Source organism: Coloeus monedula (assembly GCF_965178545.1).
Source record: "Coloeus monedula genome assembly, chromosome: 19".
NCBI classification, from domain to species: Eukaryota; Metazoa; Chordata; class Aves; order Passeriformes; family Corvidae; genus Coloeus; species Coloeus monedula.
The window spans coordinates 6,114,321-6,132,582 of NC_138799.1; the positions used below are offsets into that span (position 1 = coordinate 6,114,321).

At 43.4% G+C, this 18,262-nt stretch overlaps 2 protein-coding genes across 3 annotated transcripts in view; one reads left to right on the forward strand and one right to left on the reverse strand.

Moving 5' to 3' along the window:
* The window catches only part of ABCC3 (ATP binding cassette subfamily C member 3), a 46,394-nt gene extending 38,683 nt beyond the window's left edge, over nt 1-7,711 (forward strand). The window contains exons 23-31 of the mRNA XM_082293956.1: nt 588-898; nt 1,624-1,823; nt 1,922-2,048; nt 2,980-3,081; nt 4,042-4,188; nt 5,121-5,279; nt 5,649-5,815; nt 6,756-6,950; nt 7,573-7,711. Coding sequence (XP_082150082.1) covers nt 588-898; nt 1,624-1,823; nt 1,922-2,048; nt 2,980-3,081; nt 4,042-4,188; nt 5,121-5,279; nt 5,649-5,815; nt 6,756-6,950; nt 7,573-7,681 — 1,517 coding nt within the window. The 3' untranslated portion in view covers nt 7,682-7,711. The remainder of the gene's footprint in view (nt 1-587; nt 899-1,623; nt 1,824-1,921; nt 2,049-2,979; nt 3,082-4,041; nt 4,189-5,120; nt 5,280-5,648; nt 5,816-6,755; nt 6,951-7,572) is intronic.
* Nucleotides 7,712-8,811: 1,100 nt separating this feature from the next.
* Nucleotides 8,812-17,551, reverse strand: ANKRD40 (ankyrin repeat domain 40). Of its 2 annotated transcripts, XM_082294241.1 has the most exons (6): nt 17,355-17,551; nt 14,670-14,818; nt 13,192-13,665; nt 12,199-12,380; nt 10,917-10,970; nt 8,812-9,774 (listed from the first exon to the last, which is right to left on the reverse strand). In XM_082294241.1, exons 1-6 carry the CDS (start codon nt 17,528-17,530, stop codon nt 9,760-9,762), a joined length of 1,050 nt encoding a protein of 349 aa, XP_082150367.1. In that variant the 5' UTR covers nt 17,531-17,551; the 3' UTR covers nt 8,812-9,759. The 2 variants fall into 2 exon arrangements, with proteins under 2 accessions (XP_082150367.1, XP_082150366.1); XM_082294240.1 differs by lacking the exon at nt 8,812-9,774 and having other exon boundaries at nt 9,801-10,970.
* Between the last annotated feature and the right edge of the window lie 711 nt (nt 17,552-18,262).

Here is an 18,262-nt window from a genome sequence, read left to right on the forward strand (position 1 = left end):
ATCCAAGGCCAGGTTGGATGGAGCTCTGAGCAACCTGGGATAGTGGCGGGGGGGTGGGAACTGGGTAGTCTTAAAGGTCCCTTCCAACCCAAGGCATTCTGTGATTCTGTGATTCTATAAAAATTGCCCTCCAACTCCTGTCCTAAGGAGCTCCTGTAACCTGGAGCTACAAAGTCTGATCTCAGCCCAACGCTTTTAATTGTGTTGTGAAGCCCCTGGCAGGGGGGGCTTGAATGGGTGATGTGGAATCTTGAGAGAGGCAAGTTGGAAAGACAACATGAAAACTTCAGTGCAGAAGGGGATGAAGGGTTGGGGTGAAGCTGTAGCATTAGGACTTCCTGGAGGCTTGTGGAAAACAGCAGGAAGATGGTTGTGTGTCTGTTTTCCATAGACAGGATGGTGAATCCCACAGATGTTCCTGTGCCTTAAGCAGCAGTGGATGCGATGCTGATGTGCACAGGACGAGAAGGGTGGGCAGGGAATAAAGTGAAGCAAAACAAACTTGGAGTACAGCAGGAACTGCCAGGGGTCAGGGAGCTGTGAATCGTGGACATCACGGGATAACACATCTGCTCCTCACCTGCCAGGGCTCATAGTGCTGATCTGCTCCTTCACCCTGGCCATGGGGGGCATCAACGCCGCCCGGACCCTCCACGCTGCGCTGCTGGAGAACAAATTCCACACCCCACAGTCCTTCTACGACACCACCCCGACCGGGCGCATCATCAACCGCTTCTCCAAGGACATCTACGTCATCGACGAGGTCATCCCGCCCACCATCCTCATGTTCCTGGGGACATTCTTCACCTCCTTGTCCACCATGATCGTCATCATAGCCAGCACCCCGCTCTTCACCGTGGTTATAGTCCCACTGGCAATTCTCTACTTCTTTGTTCAGGTAACTGGAAGAAGGTGTGACTGCTATTGCAGTTATTCCATTCCTTTTCTTTTTAGGAAAAACAACATTGACTTGGGGGGAAAATGGAAGTATCTGAAGTAGCTATGTGTGTATATAAACAAAACATTATTTACTTTTCTCAGGAAAAGAAATGTCCTGCAAGATGTGGCTGTGAAATAGATAGACATAACCTGTTTTAGCTTTTAAGTAATAAAAAGTAAGCCTACTGCTGGAGCCAGCGCTTCAGTGCATGTCAATATATTAAAGTGTGGATGTATTTGACATACTGGTAAGTTTTCAAGGTAGTGAGGAGTTAAAATGATGAAAATAGAAAGCATCAATTTTATTGATTTCTGAGCAACAATCAAGCTTAGTTCACAGACTTTAAATAGAGACCTGATAATGGAGGTGCAAATGCACATTTTGTTTTCTTGGAAAATGAGGCTCCTACAAATGGATTCATTCTGCTAGATTATATTAACTAAATCTAAAGGGACATAGATAAATTCAACTTAGTCTAAAGAAATTGCAGTTACCCAATGCTCTTTTGTGGAATGATGTAAAGGTAACTTTCTTGATATTCTTCTTAATTATAGACAGTATTTCAGAGGGTTGAAGTGCATTAGTAGCAATCTCCTTTAAATCCTTAACCTAAGAAATTCTTCACTGTTAATTAAAAGCGAAAGTATTTCATTAACCTTTCAATTTCCTGTGAAAAATGGCAGCGATTCTACGTCGCAACCTCCCGCCAGCTGAAGCGCCTGGAGTCTGTGAGCAGATCCCCCATCTACTCCCACTTCTCAGAGACTGTGTCAGGGGCCAGTGTCATCAGAGCCTACAGGAGAGTGAAGGCCTTTGTGGACATCAGTGATATGAAGGTCGATGAAAATCAGAAGAGTTATTATCCTGGCATAGTGTCAAACAGGTAAAACGCCATTTCTTGTTTCCACTTAGATAACCCTGTTTGCAAAACTGATCCCAGGCAACCTTTTCCCACTCTGCTTACACCTGCCTTCTTCCCAGGTGGCTGGGCATCCGAGTTGAGTTTGTGGGGAATTGCATTGTCCTTTTTGCTGCCCTTTTCGCTGTGGTTGGTAGGACCAGCCTGAATGCTGGCCTGGTGGGACTGTCAGTGTCCTACGCCTTACAGGTATGTGTTACAGCTTTATTGGGGGCTTTGCATTTTTGTAGATGATGTGGATCTATTAGCAATAATTTAAGTACTTGCTAAAGCTGGAGTTAAAAGGAAATAATTAAAATGAGTCGTGGGATGTTTGGACAATAGAGATTTACACTGAGTGCTGAAATCATCAGCAAGCTTGCATGAAGGAGGATCTCAGGGCACTTTGGGAGCATCAAGGCTGTGCTGCACCCCAGTATCCTCAGGGGTGGCACATGGGAGACTCGGGAAGTGTCAGAACATCAAGAACAGACCATTTGAGCAGCATGGGCTTAATGTGTCGTGCATCAATCCTGCTGTGCAGCACACTGGTGTGTCCAGGTAATCACAGGCAGATCAGTAGGTTTTATAATTAGACAAGGCAAACTGTACTGACCCAGTGTGGAGAATTTAGCAGATTTAATGGCCTCACTCTTGCCAGAAGCATTTTAGATCATGCATGTGCTGAGTTGCTGTTAGCAGTTTCCCAGTGAAGTGCATGATTTGGGGAATGACTTCAATCCAACTTTCTTTGAGAGTGCTGAGTGTTAAATCAGCAAGAGGCATCATCATACACTTCTTCATGTAAGCACCCAATAATCTGTAGACTTCTTGTCCCAGTAACTGTATTAACTTTAATGCAAAGGTAATTATCTCATTTGTAACATTAATGTGAATCCATGTCTTAATAGCAGTGTCTGCTGTTGTTGGGGTTTTTTCGGGGTTAGGGTTTTTTTGTGGCTTTTTTGTGGGGTTTTTGGTGTTTTCTTGTTGGGTTTTTGTTTGTTTTGGGGGGGTTGTTTTGTTTTGGGGGGGCAGGGTTGTTTTGAGGTTTTGTTTTGTTTGTTTTGGTTGTGTGGGTTTTTTTAATTATATATGTTGTTCCTCTGGGGGTGATATTTTGTTCCTTGTGTTCCCCAAGGTGACCTTGTCTCTGAATTGGATGGTCCGAATGACTTCTGAACTTGAAACCAATATTGTGGCTGTGGAAAGAATAAAAGAGTATTCAGAAACTGAAACAGAGGTTAGCTGCCATTAGTCCAGCATGCTCAGCAACAAGCTGAAGATTTTAGTACACACATTTACGTGGTGTTTTTTCAGGCTGTTGAGAGATGGTTCCTGCTCTAAGTTATCATTTAACCTGAACAAATGTCATGCTCTGAACTGTAATTTATGCTATCACAGCTCCAAATTATTATTGCTATCATGCAACCTGTTCTTAGCATCTGATTTTCTGCTGCTGTGAGTGGCTGTAGCACAGGAGATGAGTTTCGCATCAGAATATTGGTCCCCCTGGGTTTGGAGTGTTTGGTGCACAGTCTTACCTGTGTGGCTGATGCCATGGTCCTGCCCACGAGCAGAAGCTGCAGTACAATTATCAGGCCTTGCACATGTTTTCAGTAGTATTTCTACTTAATCAGCTTAATCACCCCTCACCTCCCATGAGAGAACATCTCTAGGAACGCTGTACTGCTAATCCAGGAAATTATCCAATTCCCTACCTTTGCTGCCAAAGACTTTTGAAGGTGGCAGATGGAGCTGTGCCAGGAAAGCTGCTCTCTGGACACACTGGTTTGTTAGCCCTGTGTACATACTAATAATTAGGAAGTGGAGGAGAGCTGCAGTAAACGGTTCTGGAGATCAAATATTTAACCTGGAAGGAAAAAGGTAGCTAGACAAGATGTGTGATACATGTTATAAACCAGAGTTTGAGCTGGCAGAAATCTGGCAGTGTTCTGCTAAAGCTGATGGGAAAATATTTATATCCAGTGGGGATTCATCCCTCTGTGCTCAGAGTTTTTTCCCTGTGAACTTCACAACAAAGACAAATGGGTGGATACTTAGGACCCCATGTTTTTTCCCCATTGTTATAAATTTGTTTGATCACTGAGATTTGGTTTATCAGATAAAATGCTTTTATCTGGGTTTGAATTATTTTTTTCTGAAACCTATATGAGGCATTTCTGGCTTCTGTTTTCCTCAGGCTCCCTGGATCATTGAGGGCAAGAGTCCCCCGGAAGATTGGCCATCCAAGGGAGAGCTGGAGTTTGTGAATTATTCAGTGAGGTACAGGAAGGGCCTGGATCTGGTGCTGAAGGGTCTAAACCTCCAAGTGCATGGTGGGGAAAAGGTGAGTTACCAGCTGAATGTCTGCTAGAACTTTGCTCTGGACCTCTAGTGACAACTGTGGAGTAGAGGAGAGGGTCTACAGGGACACTGACCCCAGTGCAGGAGGCAGCAGTGACACCTGTGTTGTCCATGTGCCAGCATCCTCCTGGCTGGAAGCAGTAGGATGAATTACATGGGACTTTCTGGACTTTCCCAGTTCACTTGGCAACAGCCTCCTGTACACTATGTAGGAGGCACCAGCACAAGTGACAAAAATTCAGTGACAAGAATGCTTTTATGAAGCAGTGCAGATAGGAGAAAGAATTCCAGCTTTTTCTGCTCTCTGACTTTCCCTGTGAAATTTTTGGCATGGAAGGAAATGACATTCTTTGCTTCCCTAATCAGGAAATTGTCTTTATTCTGGGAGATTTGTTTCTTCATGCTTTGATGGAAAGTTCTGGGGTTTGCCTGCTGGAGACAGAACAATTGGCATGGGAAAGTCCTTCCCTGAACAGGCTGTTGCTAAAAAAGAGAATTACCCTTATTCTAAGCAGACAGGATGACAGCATCCTTCTGGCACGGAGATACACATGCTTACCATGAAGTAGGAATTGCCCTTAGAGAGCCTTTATTTCTTGTCCTTGAGTGACTGGACCTACCATGAGTGTTCCAAATCACCCAAAGTTATGTAGGATGGCTCTAGGCCTGTGTTATTTAGTATATTTATGACATGTGTGATTTATGTGGACTATCATTCCAGTTATAGGAATGGCCATAAGTACATTACATTGTATGACCCAGGGTTTCTAGGGAAGGATGGGACATTCTTTCTTAGATCCAGATCTTCAGTCAAACCTCTTGGACGAATCTTGGAGGGTTGTTTGGGAGTTTTTTGTTGGGCGTTGTTTTCTTCTTAACTGTGTGCTTTGTTGTTCAACATGCAATTTGTTGTAGATTGGAATTGTTGGCAGAACCGGAGCAGGGAAGTCCTCCATGACGCTCTGTCTCTTTAGGATCCTGGAAGCTGTAAAAGGGGAAATTAAAATTGATGGCGTGAAAATTTCAGAAATTGGTCTCCATGACCTTCGATCGAGGCTAACAATTATTCCTCAGGTACTGTTTCGGTGTGTCACAATGAAGCACCGTTTTCTAGCAGCTTAACAAACCATAAATAATGGTTTATCCAAAGAGGAAAATGTTTTGTTACACTCTGAAAATTGTTTCAGAAAAAACAGACTATTTATACTTTAGTTGGTCCCATCCTGCCACCTTACAAGCTAGGTGATAAAACAGGATTTAGGATAAACCATCTTTAGAGCTGGAAGTTGAGTTTGAACTGTATAATGTAATGTATTTTCAGAGAGGATGGGATTGGGAGGTGGCCTACCTGCAATGTAATGGACACCTCGAAGCAGCAGCTCATAGTATCTCTACTTAAAACAGCTAAAGCACTTGTCTAATGAAAATTGGTTTTATATCCAGGATCCTGTTCTCTTTTCTGGAACACTGAGGATGAACCTGGATCCATTTAATAAGTATTCGGATGAAGAAATATGGAAAGCACTTGAACTGTCTCATCTGAAGAGGTTTGTCAGCAGTCAGCCATCCATGTTGGACTATGAGTGCTCAGAGGGTGGAGAGAACCTCAGGTAAGGAATGCTTGCACTAGAACATTCACTGAGCTGTCATTCAGCTGTGACAGTGGGTGACACTTGAGCACAGGCAAACACTGGTCTGTCATATCTGAAATGATTTGGCCACCTATTTATGTTCCAAGAAAGCCGCCAAGGTCCGTACGTTTGCCTCCTCTTCTGCCTCTGCCACAAATGATTTGATTCTTCTCCCAAACCCATATCCTGTCTTGTCAGAAAGAAGTTTCAGGATGACAGGATATTAGGGACAGGCAGTCCCTTAAACATGTTTTGGTAGGAAGGGAGATGCCCTGGTAACGTAAGTGCTGTGCTGAGTAAGAGATCCTTGCCTGACACTTTAGCAGTGTTCATTTTCCATTATTATTTGGAAGGCCCATGAAGACATGACTGGGGATGATAAAATGTTTTGATATGCTTCATTGGCTTCTGAGGCTGTGGTGTCACCAGATTGTCTGTGATGAGTGTTTGGCTCCTTCCTCATCCTGCAGACACGCAGAGACTGAGTCTGGGCTGTGTTTGTGGCAGGGGAGGAAGTCTAGGTTGCTCAGATATACGTATATATTTTATTTTTTTATGGTAGAAGGGACTTGCAGCCTCATAACATTTTATTTTCCTTTTTATTCTTTTTTTTCCCTAAATTTGTGTCTGCTCACTGTTGTCAGAACTGTGAGTGTTGCTGAAAGCTGCCATGGCTTTTGTCACAGCGATAAAAGGCACATTTGGTGGCTCTGCCAGCACAGGGCCAGGCAGTAAGTGATCCTGTCCCTGTTAGTGCTGGCATGCTGCAGCCTGCACGTCTGAGCTCCGGGGCTGACAGAACAGGCAGCTTGCAAAATATTCCGGGGATTTTTGGGTAACCCGATGAGTGACCTGCTGAGCACGAGTGGCTGTGAGCAGTGGGGAGCTGGGGGCAGTGAAAGGCTGGCTGTGCTTGCAGCGTTGGCCAGAGGCAGCTCGTGTGCCTGGCCAGAGCTCTCCTGCGCAAGACGAGGATCCTGATCCTGGATGAAGCCACGGCCGCCATCGACCTGGAGACAGATGACCTCATCCAGATGACCATTCGGACACAGTTTGAGGACTGCACGGTGCTGACCATTGCACACAGGCTGAACACAATCATGGATTACACCAGGTAAAATCTGAGTGGTGTGTGGCGAGCTGGTGGGTTTGCTGGGGATCTGAAGCAGCACTTGGATGGGTCTGGCTTGTCTCTGGACATGAACACTGGTTCTCTTGTTGGGCAGTGTGGAAGCAATGATGTGCTATATAATCCCAGAAGCTCCAGCCCTGACTTTGCCTCTGCCAGCATAGGAAACAGGTTCTATATTCAGAAACCAGAGCTGCCCAGGGGCACTCCTGGCACTGTCAGGAAGCTTATGGAGCCTTGTTAAACCAGCAGCTGCTGTAACTTCTTCACTATCAGCATGTCATTTTAATTACTTGAAAATACATTAGTATTCTTCATGAGCTTTTATCTCCTTGGCTTTCTGGAACTATAGTTTCAATTCCAGATGCTTTTTTTTTTCCTTCTTCTTGCCCCTGGGAGACAGTGACTTTACCTGTATGGTTTTTAGCCAGGCAGCAGCTCTGGAAGAATGTTTATCATCTGGTGTGTTTTAATATGTGAAAATAATTGAGGAAAACAAAAGGCAAGGATTAGAGCAGTTTGCTTTGTGACACAAACAGATACCACATTCCTTGTGAGGAATTTCCTGACACATCTTTCCCCCCACATCATCTTTTGTTTTGTACAGGGTTCTTGTTCTAGACAACGGGACCATAGCTGAATTTGACACACCTGCAAACCTTATAGCAGCAAAGGGTATTTTCTACAGTATGGCCAAAGATGCTGGACTGGCATGAAGAGAAGACCCCTTGGGGTTTTGGTTTGGTATTTTTTTAATATTACTGACTTGCCACAAAAGTGACTTGTGAATGTACTGTAATTTACAAAACAGTTTTTGTAGTAGACTCAGCTTGTGATATGTGAACGAAATATTTTACAACTACAAGGACCAGAAAGTGAATTTTATATTTTTAAATATTTTCTATATACATAAAGTATTTTATTACATGCTTTTTTCCCAAAGAATGACAAGCATTCTGCCAAGAAAATGTATGTACCACAGGGAAATTATGTACTGCATTCAGGTTTGTAATTAGTAAATTATATCAATGGTACAAAATACACCTGATTTGTGTGTTTTCTGCATAAGGATTCGTAGGATTTGAAGTGGAAAGACAGGCCCAATTAAGCTGTGACTCTGCTGAATAACAGTGAAATGCTGTGTAATCTCTGAGTGGTTCCAGCCTGTTCTTTTCAGTATTTCCCCCAGGACAAAGGAGTCCAGGAACCTTTGGGATCCCTATCCAGGGCAACTTCGGCATTATAAAATTCTTCTTCAGCCTAAGAAGTAACATGTATTTAAAGTTAAACCCACAAATGGCTTCATACAAAACATTAACTACACAGGTTTTTCCAACTCAGTAGACCCCACAGAAGCCCACAGGGACACGATTGGACCAGAAGTATCAGAATTCTGCTGTATGTCTTTGGGTCAGAAGTCACTATGAGTAAGTCTCCACTTAAGCTGAATGTGCATGCCAAGCAGGTGTGTATTTAGTTTATCTCGTTCAACACTTAATCACCTGAAATAATGGGTGATTTGTTTTGCAAAAATAATTATCTATTTTATTATTGATAACCAGGCCTCCTCAGATAAAAGGAGGCCTGTGTTCAAACATCGTTTGCTGCTAGAATCTGATAGAACCTCTTTTGCTTTAGTTGTTTGCATCTTACACTAAGCACTCTAGAAAACCACCCAGCAAGAAAAAGTTGCTATGTTTTACCAGAAGGAAGGCACAGAAAAACTTTGAGAAGACAAAAATAATAATTTATTAATTCTTACACATTATACTTCTTGAATAGAAACACGAATCTGCAGCCAAGCATTTATTAGACATTAACATTTAATGTAGCAGAGCACAAAGTAACGAATTATTTATCACAGACAGAATGTAGTGGTTATACACTGCTGGGACTGGGGAGTGTTAATAGTATCTTCCTGGTATAAATGACACAAGGTATAAAAATTTCCTGGGAATGCATAGATAGGGATCAGTATCTGTGCAAGGTTGCTGCCCCAACAGCTGAGCTTTTCTCTAGGGGGTCTGGCTGGTTAACCCTGAATCCTCCTGGATTCAGCCACTGCCTGAACCATCCTGTGACGGGGAGAAGGCAGCAGCCAGGGTGACATGAGGAATGATGATTTTATTATTCCATTACAGAGAACTTAATACTCCACCAGCAATCTGGTATAAAAACAGATATTGCCAATGACTGGGACTATGTTTGACCTCTGGCACTTTGCAGAAGAGGCTCTTTTGGTGTGACAAAACCTTCTGTATTCCCCTGGGGAGACTGAGCTTCAGTGTGGTGGCTGGGCGCAGAGGGAACTGGGGTGTTTGCAGGGATCTGTGCTGGCGCCTGACGGCAGGCTGGGAGCTCCCTCTGGTGTGCTCAGTCGCTGCACTCCGAGCGCTTCCGAGCCGAGAGCAGCGGGCCCGGGGCGCTTTGGGGACAGCTGCCCTGGGTTGGCGGTGACACAGGCGGTGACACAGGCAGCTGCTGTCCCTTACCTGCCGCAGCAGGTGGAGGCACAGGGACTCAGGCCAGGAGTGCCCCAGCAGCCCACAGACACTGCACAGCCTGCTCGGGCTCTGAACTCTAAGACAAGACAAAAGATACATTCCTTTGGCAGCTGCGGTTTCCAAAGAAATTGGGGGGAAGGAGAAGGAAGGCAAAGAAACAGGAAAATTCAGTCCAGTTTGGTACATTCTGTTTGCCTGTTACATCTCAGGCTTTAGTTTATTCATCGTATCCACAGCACCTGCTTTTCATGTGGGCTACCAGAGCAGAATTCTTCCTCAAATGCAAGTGACTAAATACTAAAATCCTAAAAAAATCAGATAAAATCCAGCTCTTAAATACTTTTCAATTTCTTTATTCCAGAATTTCACAGCAAAGTAGTAAAATCCTGAATTTTAAGTAAGTGATTTTGTTTTCAGTAAACTACATGGGTTAACACAAGTCACAGCACAAAAAAGAAAATACATTGCATAGGAACATCAAGATTGGATATCAGCCCAGAAAACCCTGGACACTTCACTAGTTTCTTTTTACACAGGTAACTTTATAGGTTCAAGATGCAATTTTTCTCGGGAATGTAGAGGTCAAAGGAAAATAAAATTACACTTTTTGTGCTTTTAAAGGGGGAAATTAAAGCGGCATTGAAGAAATGTCAACACAGTAACAAAAATAGTATATTAAATTGCACATGTCATTACATGTCAATTGCACATGTATATATTGACAGACAACACTAAAAGGGATTTTGGTTGAGAGCATATTTATTATTTGGATAATTACTATCACTTTTATTTTCAACCTGAGAAATAGGGAAAAGTGTAAACAGGGATTAAGAAATCACAAGTAATAAGTCACTTGATAGCATTGAAACTTGACATAATTTTGTGCTTCCACAGATTTAAACCCTTCTTGTTTTTTTTCCTTCTAAGTAAGATAGGACTTAATAAATGTGATCTAAAAAGAGAACATTAACAGTAATGGACTCAGTACAAATATTAAATGGGCTTCATGGCAGGTTCTTTAGCTTGAGTACCTCTGCTATTTTATAGCAAACAAATTATTAGAATAGCTTAAGGTAAGCCTTTCCCTGAGAGCTGCTAACTCTGCAGTATTTCAAGATTATCTTTTTGTAAGGAAGTGTTGCATTAACAGATAGTTCTACCAATACTTCCTGTGCATTGAGCTACTTTCATACCAGACTCACTGTTCTTAGATTAACTAGAAGCTGTAAATGTGCATAACCACTTCAGTTTATTTCATGGTTAACAAAACAGATTTTTTCACGTCATTAGCCCTTAGAGATACCATATTTCAAATGCAATTGTGTAACAAACGATACAAATCTTTTGTTTTGTTCCTTAATTAGTATGTAAGTTCTGATGCCTTCTTGTTATACCCACTCTGTTCAGAAAGTGTTGGGACTCTGAAAAGTAAGTTTTTGTCGCTTACTGTTAGAACAAGCTCCAGTTCTTGGAAATCCTGTAGCCTTGCAACATCCTTGTCCTTTAAACAAATACAATAAGGAGTTAGGTGATAGTGTCTGTTAATTTTGCAGAGCTAAGTTAAAATAATAAGCTCATACTAACACAAGGTATGTATTTATTCATAACTATGACAGTTGTTTACAGTGAACTGGAAAACAGATATCCTCTTGCATCTTTACTCTGGGGTCTTATTCAGCTACTGCCTTAAGTGTGTTCTTAGAAGGAATGCAACACTGATGGTGAGTGCAAGTGATTAGTGGGATTACACTTGTCAAGATCTACTGCATGCCACCCAAATCCTCTGGTTTTTCCCCCTTGCTAATTCTTGGACGCTGATGCATTGATCATCTACCCAAGGAGGTCCTGTCCTGCATGTGGCTGGCTTCCTTCAGAGCAGCCCAGCAAGGCCAGCTCTGAGCCCCTGCAGCAGTGCTCTGCTGCCAACAGCAGTACAGAGTCAGGTTTGTGTCACTGCAGGAACAGTAGGGGTCCTGCAGTCCTACCAGAGAGCCTGAAGTGATTAGAAATGAAAATAAAAAGTTCTTTCAACAATAACCGAAGTTGGAAAGTGACAGAATTGCTTGTGTCTTTTTTCCTCCACTTCTTGACTAACAAGGTGTGGTGGTTTAGACCATCAAACTGCCACACACAGTCAGTGAAGATGCAGCGGAGTGAAGTCTGTTGATTTATTCCTCATCAGATTTGCCCCACAAGTGATGCCAACAATGCTCTACAAGGATTTGAGAGTGAAAGAAAGGTCAGTGGTGAGTTGGTAAAACAGGTCAGCAGGTCCCTTCTCTGTTGGCTGCAGGGTAAATGTCACTGAAGGAAGGACAGTTATGTTCAGAGTCCTGCACTCAGAGTAACCCCGAAACACCTCTGTTTATGCAAGGACTGCAGCCAGGCCTTGCTGAGCTCACAGAGCTTGGTTGAGCTCTGCAGGCCTTTTAAATGCTGCTGGCAGCTCACAGTGGTGGTGGTGTTGCACTGAATTTTACAATGGAGTCATAAAATCAGGTATTAACTGGGTCCAGCACCAAATGGTTATGAAAGGCAGTGATCAAGAAATTTGAGACCTTCCCAAACAACTGCTCAGTGTTGCAAGTTGAGCAGAGGTTTTGCATTTTTGGTTTGTTTTTTTTTTTTCCAACGTGGGCCTATGCAGGTGACCAACATTTATTCCTTTGTAACAGTAACCTAAAAATCCCTTTTATAAGTTGCTGCACTTCAAAACGTAGAGCTCTTACCTTTCTTAACATTGTATTTGGTAATTTTCTGATCTTCTGGATGTGCTCAGGGTTCACACCCAGCTCACGGCAACTCACTCGGAGCAGCTCCTTGTAGGTCAGTTCTTGTCTGTCCAGTTCAATTTCAATGAAGTCATTTTCTCTAAGATTAGGGTTTTGTATTCTCACTTTCAGCACCAGTTCTATTAGAAATAAAAAGTCACATTAATAGGCAGAGGTATAAAGGAATTGGAAGCAATGTTTCTAACAACTTCCAAGTATTTCTATTTTCAATTAACCTCGTTTGTGTCACTGGTAACAATACTTGAGTCCTCAGAAAGCAAAACCTGGAATCGTATGAGCACAGTTTTTGTAAGATTGATTTTCATCAACCTATATGAAAAAATCATAGCAAATCTAATGCAGTATATGTGTGCATGTCTGAACCACTCACTTTAATTGATTTAAGCTGATTTAACAGCAGCTTATATTGGTTATCAATTTCCTGAGCAATCCAAGATTGCTTTTATTGGTATTTCTTACTGTCAGTTCCCTTCTCATTGCTACCCCATGGTATTAGAATGCCTCTTACTTGAAGAACAAAATTCTGAATGGAAACTAGAATTCCAGGATTTCCTCTCTGGGTGGGCAAAGCTTCCCTGTGGAACTGGCAGATCCTAGAACAGCTCAGTGCAGACTGAGCCATGTGAGATTCTCTTGAGCTCACTGACTGCTTGCTCATGATCTGTATTTGCAGCTTGGGCTATGCTATTTGGAGAAATAGATTACCCTGGTGTCTGTATGCTTTTATAGCAATTGAGACAGCAAATGTTTACATCAATATTTTAATAACAGTTCCAGCAGAAACAGGCTATCTGCCTACTTCATTCCCTTCAAATGTTTCCTGAATGCCTAAGCATGGGAACCTGAAAGTCTCTGGAAACACATCATTAGTCTGCACTGCCCAAGGTGACAGAAGATCAAAACAAAGGCAGAAGAGATTTCTGGTGTTACCTTGCACGTTTAGTGGAAAAGCTCCTGTGAAGAAAACAGGCTGAAAGGCTGGCACGGGCCCCACGCAGGAGCCATTCCCTTGCTGGGGTAAGGACTGGTTGGATCCTGCTGGCAAAGAGGGGCTTCTGCCCCAAGACACTGACCCCTGGTAAACAGGAGCTCTCTGGAGGACAGGATTTGGGTGTAGGGGCCCAGCAGACCCTCGGGGCAGGGGTGGGATGTCCCCGTGGGGAGGAGCCTCAGGAGCAGCATTCCCGGGCTGTAGCGGTGCTTGTCTGTAGGCGACAGAGTCAGGTACAGATGGAGAGTTGGTGTGTTGTGGTTCCAAGTGTGAGAGATTCCCATTCAGGGTGGGATCTGGAACACTGGTACTCGAGGTGTTGTAAACATATGGGAAAGGTGGGTTAGCCAGGTAATTGGGGATGATTGGCAGATCTGAATCTTGCTTTAAGTCTGGGAGTTCATCATCTTCCACTGTAAAACAAACAAAACAACATTCTCCAAGACTGATTTTGGGTTTCTTTTTTTTTTTTTTTTTTTTTCTATTTTTACACAGAGGGGATGGAGTGTTAAAAGCATTGTGGGTTAGAAGATGCATCAGGAAGCACAGTCTTTTTTCCTACAATAAATAAAATGCTTAGGTGTTGCCATACAAACACAAAAGCTGAGTCTGATTCTGCTAATTCTGGGGGTGCTAATTCCTTCTAAACACTGCAGTACTTCTATTTTGGCTTGTTTTAATCTGTAGCAGCACATTGTAACACGGTCTCTGGTGGAATAATGCTGTCATCTTCATAATGTATCAGGCAATGAAAAACAAAGGGTCGTGTGTTGTTTGATACTAAGGCAGAGGAGAAAGGGAAGAGAACATGCAGTACTGGGAGAGCTGCTGCATTACCCATTCAACAGCTGGGAGAGACAACAATGAAAACAAAACCAGACAGCGGAGTCCAAAGGACAGGCAAGAGGTTGTTAATCGACCGCATTTCAAATTACTTACCACCTCCAGCAGCAAAGCCTGCTCTGTTCCAGCAGTTACAAAACACAATAGAGATGCTCTACCAATGTCCTTTAACTAGCTGTTTATCTAGGCTGCTAATTTTTATTTATCCAATGCAGAACATGAGGAAAATTAGGTGTTGCTCATACAACAGCTTCCTATAAATTTGAGAGATTTCTCTCCTCCTGTCCTTCTGAAAACTGGAAACTGCATCTGCCTGGCACATAGCTGTCCTCAAAATAGTTTTTCGAAATTTTCAGTGTTCAGAAAACAGTTTGGCTAGGGTGGTATGGAATTTACTGGTAATCCCCTTTACTTGAACTTTGTTTTCTTACCATGTAAACACTCCAGAAATCAAGTCCTAATACCAAAACCGAAACACCGTATCTTCACATGCAAAACAAAGACCGGAGCACGTATGTTTGAACATCCTTTTACCAATCTTTGATGATCATATGGAACAGTCACTATAGGTTACCTCCCAACATCTTCCTGATCTCTCTCTTGGATGTTAACTGGGCTGGCCTCTCCCCTTTCTTGGTCAGGATGTCCTTGTCAGCCCCAGCGTGCAGCAGATAAGCCACAACCGCCACGTGGTTCCGCTTGCAGGCCCAGTGCAAACAGGTCCTGCACATGGAAAACATGAACCCTGTGTCAAATCCTGAGGTATGGCAGAGTCATCTCCACTCATTCTTGCTGCCTGTGAGAACACTCTATGCACATGTAAAATAGGTCTGAGTTGCAAACTTCCTTGGAAATTCACTCTGAATTTGGAGCCTGCAGTGGTACCTGCTGATGTCATTTTCTCTTTGCTCCAATGCTCTTGACTACAGCAGTATTTTTCAAGTTCAGGATCCTTTCAATTTATCATTTCTTAGGCTACAGTCGTTTCTGGAAAAATAAATATGAAAATAAAGTTTGTGTATGATACTTTAGTCTTTGAAATAATCAGCTGTACTTAAAATACTTGTGTATATGTGATCTACTACCAATATCTCCCTGGGATGCTATATGTACTCTTTAATTAATGCTGCCAGCACAAGTACTTGCACTTTTTGGCAAGTAAATTATGTTTGAAATATTGTAAAACACAGTTTCTAAGAACAGTTCTTTGCCCAGTTGCCATTTGCTGCATCAGTAACTACTCAGCTTAGATCTGCAGACAACTAATTCTCTGCTGTCTGTAAGTGATGCACAGAACTAATCACTTTTCTGTGTTTTCAAATTATTTGCAGTTGCTGACTAGTGAGACATATTAAGGAAACATCCTAAAAGCTGCTTAGTGCTTAGATCTTAATTCAGTGTGTGTATTAAGGACTTAGAGTCACACATGTATATTGCTATAGAGTTGTACCATTCTTCCCTATCCCAGGTTCTAGTGCTGTTTGACCTTTCTCTACCTGTTATTTTTTAATTCTCTAGCTCTGGCTTAAGGAAACTCTTCAGAAAAATGAACATGCTTAACCCTTCTCCAACTTTGTTTATTTCTATTTAAGAATTATATAAAATAAAGCAGAGATAAATAAACTTAGAAGGGAATAAACTTTCAGTTTCAAGTCCAGCTCCAAAAAGCTTTTTCCACTTTGGGTTTTTTGGTTTGGTTTGGTGGGGCTTTTTTTAAAGAGACTGCAAAGTCAGACAGACAGGGTGGTATTTGCTTTGAGCACAAAATTTGCTGGGTTCAGTTTATAGAGAAGATAAGTAAGGCTCAACAGCACAGCCTCATTTTGGGATTCATCCTGGCCATTCCACATGGCCTGTGCAGAGAGGAACCATCTACCCATGGACCTGATACGCACCAAAATGTAAGTACTCAGTACCTCTAAGCATCACACATGCTAAGAAACTCACTGGAGAAATTTTAATTGTACAAAGAAACTTAAACAATAGTGAAGATCCATTTATTGCCATGGTTAAAAATTACCAGATCGTTATTTTTTAAAATAATTATATTTTATGACAAGACTTAGTTCATCAATTCTAGTTTATACACAAACTCATTCTGATGACTGGTTGCGTTTTAGCTCACTCACTAAGATAATTCAGCACCCTGTGAATCCGTCATTTTAAACTTTTACAAGCTTTAATCACAATTTAAAGCTCAAGTTGTTAAGTGTTCCATGCTTCTCAAAACTGCTAATTGAACTTTCATCTTTAAAAGTCTTGCTCCTTTCCTAATTTTATTTTTCCTATTTTTAATTATAATGTCATAGATCCTAGAATGGTTTGAGTTATAAGGGACCTTAAAGTTCATCTCGCTCCACCCCCTGCCAGGGGCAGGGACACTTTCCACTATCCCAGGCTGCTCCAAACCCTGTCCAACCCAGCCTTGGATGGGGCACCCACAGCTTCTCTGGCAACCTGTGCCAGGGCCTCAGCACCCTCACAGGGAAGAATTTCTTCCTTACATCTAATCTAAGTCTCTCCTCTTTTAATTTAAAACTGTTCCCCTTGTCTCATCACTATGTGCCTGTGGTAAAAAGTTGTTCTCCCTCTCTTTTATAAGTTTATAACTTCAAGCACAAACCAGCACAGTAAATACAGGCTGAATTGAACTTGTGGAAAACAGTCTCCAAAAATGCCTGAGCATCCCCTGTAAAATCCTCCTTCAAATAAAAATATGTGTGTGTATGTTCATGTCTTCAGTGTTACTTGTACAAGTGTCTATTACAGAATAGCCTTGGCTTTAGTGTCCTCAGGTGGATCTGAACGAGATGCCAAATCCCACGTTTGTATACATCGCTGGAACAAGTTTCCTGCTTGAAAGAGAAAGTAATTTTAAAACTTGAGTTAATAATAAATATTTCTGCCTAGGCAAGAGCATGTAAAGCCGAGGTTTGTGTTCTGACAGACCGCACCGTCTCAGGCTGGGAAAAAAAAAAAAAATCAAAACCAACACTACAAAGTAAGTCCACAGTGACCTGGAGAAGGGGCAAACAGGGCACGAGGTGGGATGGGGACGCGTGTTTGTGACCCTGGTTATCCTCTCTGGAATACCGACAGCTCCATAGTGGAGTATTCGGCGGCGGATCGACCTTTTCCTTCCTCCTCAACTCACCCCACCTCGCCTTTCACGTGCGGAGCGAATGGGCGGCAGCCTCCGCACGGGACCGCCGGGGCCGAGCTCCCCGAGAAACCCAGGGCTAGGAGGGGGGGCCCTTACCATCCGTTGACTTCGTTCTGGGAGTTGAGGCCGACCCCCAGCTCCACGAGCCGCCGCACCTCCTCCGCGTCGCCGAGCGCCGCCGCCTCCCGCAGCCGCTCCTGCCGCTCCCGCTCCGCCATCTCCCCGCAGCCGCCGCCCGCCTCCCGCACCGCCTCCCGCACCGCCTCCCGCATCGCCTCCCGCACCCCCGCGGCCGCTCCGCGCCTCCGCCGCCACCCCCGCGGGGCTCCGGCACGGGGGACGCTATTGCCGGTGACAACCCGGCCCTGACAGCCGGTTCCGGGGCGCGGCCGCTGCCCGGGGACGGGCGGGACGGGGCAGGCCCGGGTAGACGTTGTTTAATGGGCATAGAAATGCACAGTACGCGCTGTCTCTTGCTCTGCTGATTGTTTTTGCGGGCTCTCGATTTATCATAGAGTGAATGATGGGATCATCGAGTGGTAATGATTGGGAGGGACCTTAAAGATCATCTCGTTCCACTCCGCTGCCATGGGCAGGGACACTTTCCACTAGACCAGGTTATTTAGAGGCCCCACCCAACCTGGCACTGGACACTTCCAGGTCATATTTCTAGCTCACTGAGTGTCTGTGGTAATTTAATTAATTTAATCCAGTGGTTTTACTCAAGGAAAGAAGAACTTTATGATAACCACTGTTCTGCAAAAACCTGCTGCTAAAGAGGTTAAATAGAGGGATTCAGAAAAAACTGGGTTTGCCTGCTGCATGAGGAGGTACTGAAGAGATTTTTAAGATTATGATTGGGAAGGAACTTAAAGGTCATCCAGTTCCAACCTCCTGCCATGGGCAAGGACACCTTTCACTAGACCAGGTTGCTCCAAGCCCTGTCCAACCTGGCCTTGAACACTTCCAGGGATGGGGCACCCTCTTATTCTGCCTAGGAAACT

What these genes read in the sequence shown, in the direction of transcription:
- ANKRD40 (XM_082294240.1), bottom strand. Translation starts at nt 17,530, where the DNA reads ATGCGGGAGGCGGTGCGGGAGGCGGTGCGGGAGGCGGGCGGCGGCTGC. An exon ending in TTTTCCACTAAACGTGCAAG is followed by an intron (nt 12,381 to 13,191) that starts GTAACACCAGAA and finishes TATTTCTAATAG; the next exon opens with AACTGGTGCTGAAAGTGAGA. An exon ending in CAAATACAATGTTAAGAAAG is followed by an intron (nt 10,971 to 12,198) that starts GTAAGAGCTCTA and finishes ATTTGTTTAAAG; the next exon opens with GACAAGGATGTTGCAAGGCT.